The sequence below is a fragment of the Trichogramma pretiosum genome, unplaced genomic scaffold (genome assembly GCF_000599845.2).
Source record: "Trichogramma pretiosum strain Unisexual culture from Peru unplaced genomic scaffold, Tpre_2.0 scaffold58, whole genome shotgun sequence".
Classification (NCBI taxonomy): domain Eukaryota; kingdom Metazoa; phylum Arthropoda; class Insecta; order Hymenoptera; family Trichogrammatidae; genus Trichogramma; species Trichogramma pretiosum.
In genome coordinates this window covers 831,283-840,317 of record NW_019641630.1, presented here as the reverse complement: position 1 = coordinate 840,317, position 9,035 = coordinate 831,283, and the positions used below count along the sequence as shown (strand labels likewise).

General features: G+C 36.2%; 1 protein-coding gene across 1 annotated transcript; it reads left to right on the top strand.

Moving 5' to 3' along the window:
- Positions 1-6,941: 6,941 nt before the first annotated feature.
- On the top strand, positions 6,942-8,564 carry LOC106652782 (zinc finger protein 271-like; the record flags this gene model as incomplete). Its single annotated transcript, XM_023459213.1, has 2 exons — positions 6,942-6,995; positions 8,034-8,564. Coding segments are annotated over exons 1-2 (585 nt in total), but the record flags the coding sequence as incomplete, so codon positions are not given.
- Between the last annotated feature and the right edge of the window lie 471 nt (positions 8,565-9,035).

The window sequence follows — 9,035 nt, the reverse complement described above, 5'->3', positions numbered from 1 at the left end:
TATGATCATGAAAGATTTTAACATAGCTCTTCAACACACTGATCATGTTTATAATGAAAATAAATTAGTTTAAATGTTGTCTTTCCCGATGAAATAATACCAAAAGATAAATTTTACTCGTTCAGTTTAAATAGACTGATTCGTCGTTTAATTTAGGCACCAAAATGGATAAAACTGAACTGAAAAAAAATCATAGTTTAATGTAGAGTCAGTTACGTATACGTTACGTACAACGCCTGCCAAAATCGAGAAAGATCGCACATCGACCGAGGCAAGTGGTTCTCGCGAAAAAAATTTAGTAGTGCGGGAAGACACAAAGAATATTCACAATGGCCCAAAATCCAGTGGAAAGTTTAAAAGCAATGTTGAAGCGCGTCGAGTGGAACAGGGAAGAAAGCCGACACGAATTTCTCCGTGAATTTGATTCTTCGATCGCTTCTTTCTACGGAATTGACTGTTATAAATCGATTTTCCCACAACACGGAGAGATCGATCTTCTTCTCATCGATTGCTTATATTGCGACTACGGAGACGAAGTCGACGCTCACGACGCGCGATCGCGATTCATCGAATTTGTGATGTGGACCGGTTACAGGGACGAAGACGTCGAAATTTTGAACAAACCTCGAACGGAGCGTCGCACCACGGCGATCCATCACGCGGCCAGACGCAAGGAGGACGACCTCGTGAAAGAGCTGTTTGAAATATACGGCAAGTTCGAGGTGAACTACAGCGACTACAGCGGCATGACTCATTTTCACGCGGCCAGCATGACCGGAGCCTTCCACGCCGTTCACGATTTTATCGCGCACGGCCACGACGTTAATGTCTGCTGGCGGGCAACCGGCGACACGCCGCTACACCTGGCGCTGGACAGACGTCACGACGAGGCGGCGGCGATCCTAATGATACACGGGGAGAGGCCCAATTTGTGGAGGCCCAATGCAGGCGGAGTGACAGCCATGCAACTTGTCATACAGCGAAACTACGAAAGTCTCTTGGTGCAGTATCTATTCGATGGTTCGGATGAATATATGTGGCAATGGACTAGGGTGTGTTTAAGGTTCATGATGGGATTCCGGCTGTCGTTTGAAAGTTGCGATATAGTCTTGGGGGATCTAACGGCCGAAGATTGGTGGAACATTTGCGTGGCGACTAATTCAGTGGTCGCAGACCTCGAGTGGAGATTCATCGTTGGTCGAGCAATGTAAATGTTGTACATTTTTCGTATTGCCCGTATCAATATATTTAAATGTAAAATTAATCGAATAATATGAAAAAAGTTTGATATGATGAGCATATTTGTAATACTTTTTAATGTCTGAATGAAAATAAATTATGTAAATATTTCGTATCGTATTTACATGAAAAAAAAAAAAAAAAAAAAAAACAAAGAAATTCATTTATTAGCTTGGACTTTGGAAGTTACATATTTTTCAATGTTATCATCAAATTTAAAAAGTTTTTATCTACATGGTTCGTGGGAAAGCTGACAATGAGAAGTATTCAACACGAATGGATTAAAGAACTACAAACAGCTCTTATGTGCAATTCTTTTATGTGTAATTTAACTATAGCTCAATGTTTAAGGGATTCAGTGTATAATCCAACAACTTCTTTACACCAACATTCAATGTTTTCAAGAAGCAGGTATCTAAAAAATGTGCCCAAATAGTTTGAAGAAACTGCTGCCAATTTACTGGCAAAGAGCTTCCTCATAAAAAATTATATTAATGAAAGGGTTTGGTTATTAAAGGGAAAATTCGTATTTCATTTTTGACAACAAAATATAGTGAAAATTCCGGCATTTATATGTGTTTAGATATTTACAGTAAGTACTTAGTTTTAGGAGGTTGAATTGTCGCAAAGTTATAATTTTTAATTTTTTCAAATTTAATGAGAATAATATAAAAACAGATAAATCGGTAGCTTCATTGTAAACAATATGATCATGAACGATTTGGACGTAGCCCCTCGGCGCACTGATCATGTTTATAATGAAAATAAATTAGTTTGAATGTTGTCTTTCCCGATGAAATAATACCAAAAGATAAATTTTACTCGTTCAGTTTAAATAGACTGATTCGTCGTTTAATTTAGGCACCAAATTGGACAAAATTGAGAAGAAACCCGAGGAAATTGTCTCGAACGATAATGTAAGTGAACACGAAAAAAAATTCGTTTGTGATATTTGTCAAGAGGCATTTGCACTAGAGTTAAGTATGATAGCGCACCGAGACACAATTCACCATGAACGAAAAGATTACGCTTGTGACAAGTGCAAAAAACAATTTGAGTTCCGGAGTCATTTGAGTAGACACCAAATATCAGAACACAAAAGCCGTAATGATTTTGCATGCGACCAGAGTGAGAAGAAATTTGTGAAAAAATCGAGTTTATTTACGCACCTAAAATTGGCACATAAAAATCGCGAAGATTACTTATGCAACAAGTGCGAGAGGAAATTTGAAAATAAATCGACTTTACTAAAGCACAAAAAGATATTCCACGAAGTTTTTAAAGATTATTTATGTGAAAAGTGCGCAAAAAGGTTTGGAAATAAACAGAGTTTGCTCCTACACATAAAGACCGTACACGATCAGTGCGAAAAGAAATTGGGACAAAGGCATCGATTGCTCACACACCAAAAGACAGTACACGAAGATCTGAAAGATTTCAAAGTCTCCAAAGATTACTTTTGCGATGATTGCGGGAAGAAATTTGGAAAAGAATCGAGATGGCTCTTGCACATTAAATCAGTCCATGATAATCGCAAAGATTACACATGCGATATGTGCGAAACGAAGTTCGGACACAAATGGCATTTGCTCAGACACCGAAAAACAGTTCATGAAGGTCGGAAAGATTACCCATGCGATAATTGCGAGCAGAAGTTTCGACTCAAACAGGTTTACTTAGGCATCAAAGGACAGTACACGAAGGTCGTAAGGATTTCGTATGCGAAAAGTGCGAGAAGAAATTTGGACTAACATCGACTTTACTTTTGCACCAAAGAAGAGTACACGAGGGTCACAAGGATTTTGCATGCGACAAGTGCGAAAAAAAATTTGGACACAAATCCCATTTGCTCACCCACCTAAAGATAATCCACGAGGGTCGCAAAGATTTTGCATGCGACAAGTGTGAGAAGAAATTTGTGAATAATTCAAATTTGCTCATTCATCAAGAAACAATTCACGAAGGTCGAAAAGATTACAGATGCGATAAGTGTGAGAAAAAATTTGCAAATAAAGTCTACTTGATCATCCACCAAAATACAATTCACGAAGGTCGCAAAGATTACGCGTGTGACAAATGCGAGAAGAAATTTGGGGTTCGAAGCAATTGGACAGCACACCAAAAAGCAGTCCACGAAGGTCGCAAAGATTACGCATGTGAAAAATGCGAGAAAAAATTTGGACAAAAATGGTTAGTGATTCGGCACAAAAAGGTAGTCCATGAAGGTCGCAAGGAACAATCTTGAGACAAGTATGTAACAAAAGTTATGTTTTGCAATTATAAATATATATTCATACTCATATAGACGTTTTTCCAAAATTTCAATAAATATTGTGCCGAAATGATTGTGTATTATCTGAATCTCGAGCTATCAATTGTCATTACACCTTCGTTTACTGTCGTGATGGTGCTTAGTTGACTAAATAAAATTTCACAAATTGTTAATTACTAGCCACGGTACATTTTTTTGTTCCCTTGTTCTTGCAGAAATTCGTGCAACGATTGAAAGTCGGCTGAAAATGGTTTTAATGTCTAATTTCAATCAATTAATAATCCAAAGTATGTTTCCTAAATTTTTTTAAAACTAGTAAGAAGCTTTAAAATTAATTGTCAACAATATCATCATAAACGATTTTGATTTAGTCCCTCTTAAAATTGTTGATGTTTCTTGTGAAAATAAATTAGTTTGTATGTTGTCTTTCGTAATGGTACAAGCCTTAGTTTTACTCTTTCAATTTCTGTGACACTAAGAAGAATCAATCATTCAATTTAAGCACCGAAATGGATGAAAGTGAGAAAAAATCTGAAAAAGTTGTCTCTGAAGATGACTTAAATAAACATAATATTATTGTTTCAAACGATGAAAAAAACGTTTGTGATATTCGTCAGGAGGCGTTCACACTAGAATCAAGCATGATAACTCATCGAGACGAAACTCATAATGAAAAAAAAGATTTCGCATGCGACAAGTGCGACAAAAAAGTTGAGTTCCGAAGTCATTTAAGTAGGCATCAAATATTAATACACAAAGGCAGCAAAGATTTCACATGCAACAGATGCGGGAGGAAGTTTAAAAATGAATCTAATTTAAAAAGTCACAAAAAAGTATACCACGAAGTTTTCAATGATTACTTATGTGAAAAGTGCGCGATGAGATTTGGAAATAAACGAAGTTTGCTCAGGCACGTAAAGACAGTCCATGAGCGTGGCAAAGATTTCACATGTGACAAATGCATGATGAAATTTGCGGAACAAAGTACTTTGAACAGACACATAAAAACAGTCCATGAAGGTCGCAAAGATTACGGATGCGACAAATGCGAGAAGAAATTTGGGGAACGAGGCACTTTGACCAAACACCAAAAAACAGTTCACGATGGTCACAAAGATTACGAATGCCACAAGTGCGAGAAGAAATTTGGAAGTAAATCAGATTTGTTGAGACACCATCAAACAGTACACGAAGGTCGCAAAGATTATGCATGTGACAAATGCGAAAAGAAATTTGGACAAAAAGTGAATTTGCTCAGACACCAAGAGATAGTGCACAAAAGTCGCAAAGAGTTTGCATGCGATAATTGCGAGCAGAAATTTGGACAAAAAGTACAGCTGCTCAGTCACCAAAGAACAGTCCATGAAAGTCGGAAAGATTTCGCATGCGACAGGTGTGAGAGGAAATACACACGAAAAGAGCACTTGATCAAACACCAAAAGATGGTTCATGAAGGTTGCCGAGATTATGCATGCGACAAATGCGAGAAGAAATCTGGATGCAAATCAGATTTGTTGAAGCACCAAAGAACAGTACACGAAGGTCGGAAAGATTTTGCATGTGACATTTGTGAGAGGCAATTCGGGGATCAAAGTAATTTGAAAAAACACCAAAGAACAGTCCACGAAGGTCGCAAAGATTTCGCATGCGAGAACTGTGAGCGAAAATTCGGGGATAAATCAAATTTGATTAGGCACCAAAAAGCAGTTCACGGGAAAATTTACCCAAAAACTGAATTGACTCAGGCACTAAAGTGATATACACGACGGCCGAAAAGATTACGCATGTTAAAAGTGCGGAAAAAAGTTTGGACGAAAAAGAAATTTGCTCTCCCATCTAAAGAGAATCCATGACTGTCCCCAAGGATTTGTATGCAACAAATGCGAGATAAAATTTGGGTGTAAGTCAGATTTGTTGAATCACTAATGGACAGTCTGTGAAGATCGGGGAAATTTCACATGCGATGAATTCGAGCGAAAATTCGGAGAAAAATCAAATTAAATAAAGCACAAAAAGGCAGTATTCGAAGGTTGCATAAAAATGCAAGAAAAAATTTAGACAAAAATTGCATTTGCTTAAACATTAAATAATAGTTCATTAAGATTGTAAAGACGACGCATGACACAATTGCGAGAATAAATGATAATTGACAATTTAAAAAAATGTATAGATATTTGTACATATGTTATTTTTAAATTTCAATAAAAATTATGCCCAAATGATTGAGACTTACGTGATATCATTTGTCATTATTCATAATGCCGTTGTCCACTGTTATGGGGATGTTTTAATTTTGACTTACTACTAATTACTATCCTCCTAAAATTTCTTGACTCCTTTTTAGCTATTCGTGCACATATCATTTTTTTACGTCTTATTTATAGCGGTGAAAGGGGCAAATTTTTGGTTGACTACTGGATTTTTGATAAACCTCAACTAATAATATGCTGAATGCATCAAACGTGCACTAGTGCGAGATTGATTATTACTGTTAGACTTTATCTATAGTAAAAAAAGAAAATCGAAAAAACCAAAGAGAAAAAAAGTAATAATTCAATTTAAAAACAAAAAAACGTTTTCTACATCCCATAAAAATCAGTAAAAGCTTGATAATTATTTTATCCTTTCCTTAGCACACTTGTCAATCCAAAATCCTTACACCAAGTTCTTGGAATTGCTTGTGCTATAAACAAAAGTTTTTATGGCGGTGACATTTTTTCTGACCCACCGCTGTACGCTTATTTAGATAAGAACTTGAAAATAAAAATTCATACTGTGATTCTGATATTATAAAGCTAGAAGCCACCCTCATCGTGTCAAGAATGAAGTTTTCACTGCAAAAAATAGGAAGAAAGAGAGAGAGAAAGTTGAATTTTGATTTCAGCATTAAAAGTGCCCGTAAGATCGGCGTTAACTTACATAATCATGAATATCCCTTATAAATGAAATTTATCATTAAAATTCGCTTGATTTTAGGGTTGATTTATAGAGTACGCCAATCACTTTGTGGCGAGAGGACAGCAAATTTTGAAATGAATATTAAAATTGTTCATTCACGTTGTTCATACACATTGTTCATACAAATACTTGGTTTGAGAAGGATAATTTTTTTTATAACTTATAAATATGTGCCAGGGTCTATTAAATCAATGCCACTAGATTTTTTTGAAGTGTAAATATCCTGAGTGGTCCAAATAATTCTTCGAAGAAATCGTCGTCAAGTTGGTATTGTAGATTGTTTCAAATGTTGTAAGTAATGTATGAACAGATAAATCGGCCACTTAGTTGTAAACATTATAGCTCGATACAATGATCATGTTTAGATTAGTCTAAATAATGTCTTTCTCGACGAAACAAGCCATAATAATACCAAAAGATAAATTTTATTTATCTTAAATAAACTGATCATTCATTCAATTTAGGCACCAAAATGGATAAAAATGAGAAGAAATTCGACGAAGTTATCTCGAGAGATAATGCAAGAGTACATGACATTGTTCTTTCAAACGAAAAACAATATATTTGTGATATTTGTCAGGAGGCATTTACAGTAGAATCAAGTATGATAACACACCGAGACACAATTCACAATAAAGAGAACAATTTTGCATGCGACAATTGTGAAATGAAATTTGAATTCAGAAGTCATCTCAGTAGACACCTAATATCAATGCACAAAAGCCACAAAGATTTTCCATGTGAAAATTGCGAGAAAAAATTCGTGAAAAAGTCAAGTTTGATTACGCATCAAAAATTAGTCCACAAAGATCGCGAAGATTACTCATGCAACAAATGTGAGAGGAAATTTGAAAATAAATCAAATTTACTCAAGCACAATAAGATATTCCACGAAGTATTAAAAAATTACTTATGTGAAATGTGTGCAAAGAGATTCGGAAATAAACAGAGTTTGCTCACGCACATAAAAACAGTGCACGAGGGTCCGAAAGATTTCGCATGCAACAAGTGCGAGCAGAAATTTGTACAAAAATCTTATTTGCTAATCCACCTAAAGGCAGTACACGACGGTAGGAAAAATTTTGCCTCCAAAGTATTCAAAGATAATTTATGTGTTGATTGCGGAAAGAAATTTAAAAATAAATCAGGTTTACTCCGTCACATATCAAGAATCCATGAGCGTTGCAAAGATTTCACATGTGACAAATGCATGATGAAATTTGCGGAACAAAGTACTTTGAACAGACACATAAAAACAGTCCATGAAGGTCGCAAAGATTACGCATGCGTCAATTGCGAGAAGAAATTTGGAGGTAAATCAGATTTATCAAAGCATCAAAAGACAGTCCACGAAGGTCGCAAAGATTTTGCTTGTGCCAATTGCAAGAAGAACTTCGGGCAAATATCGCATTTGCTCTTTCACCTGAAAACAGTACATGAAGGTCGGAAAGATTACACATGTGACAAATGCGAAAAGAAATTTGGATCTCAAAGCCACATGAAACAACACCAAAAAATATTTCACGAAAATCGCAGGGATTATGCATGTGATAACTGTGAGAAGAAATTCGGATATAAATGGCTTTTGCTCTTACACCAGAAGACAGTCCACGAGGGACGCAAAGATTACCCATGTGACAAGTGCGAGCAGAAATTTGGACGAAAATCGACCTTGTTTTTGCACAGAGCAGTACACGAAGCAAAAGATTTTGTTTGCGATAAATGCGAAAAGAAATTTGGTCGTAAACGTAATTTGCTCGTTCACCGAAGGATAGTGCACGATCGTCGTAAAAATTTTGTTTGCGACAGGTGCGAAAAGAAATTTGGCACGAAATCGGATTTGTTGAAGCACCAAAGAACGGTCCATGAAAATCGTAAGGATTACCCATGTGATAAGTGCGAGAAGAAATTTGGGGTTCAAAGCAATTTAAGAAAACATCAAAAAATAGTCCACGAAGGTTGCAAAGAATTTGAGTGTGACAAATGCGAGCTCAAATGTGGAAATAGTTCAGATTTCTTGAAGCACCAAAGGACAGTCCACGAAGGTCGCAAAGATTTCGCATGCGATAACTGCGAGCGAAAATTCGGAGGAAAATCAAATTTGATCAAGCACCAAAGAACAATCCACGAAGGTCGAAAAGATTACGTATGCGACGTCTGTGAGAAGAAATTTGGGGATCAAAGCAATTTGAAGAAACACCAAAAGAAAATACACAAAGGTAGAAACGATTACGCAAACGATAATTGCGAGAAGAAACAATGATTGACAAATGTAAAATATGTATTGATATTTGTAAATATGTTTTTCTACAATTTTAATAAAAAGTATGCCTGAATGATCGAGTCTCAAATCATGTCAACTATCATGACATCTTTTTATAATGTCCTTGTGGTGTGTTTCCAGATTTCGCGTACTAATTGATGCTCTCTGTTTTGTTTAACGAGTTTTTCGCGTGGGAGCGACACTTCTTCTAATTACCACTGTTCGTGCGCATTTAATAGACTAATAAAAAAAACCACAGGCTCAACGCTATACAGCTTCAAGGTAGCTGCGATGATCGGTGGT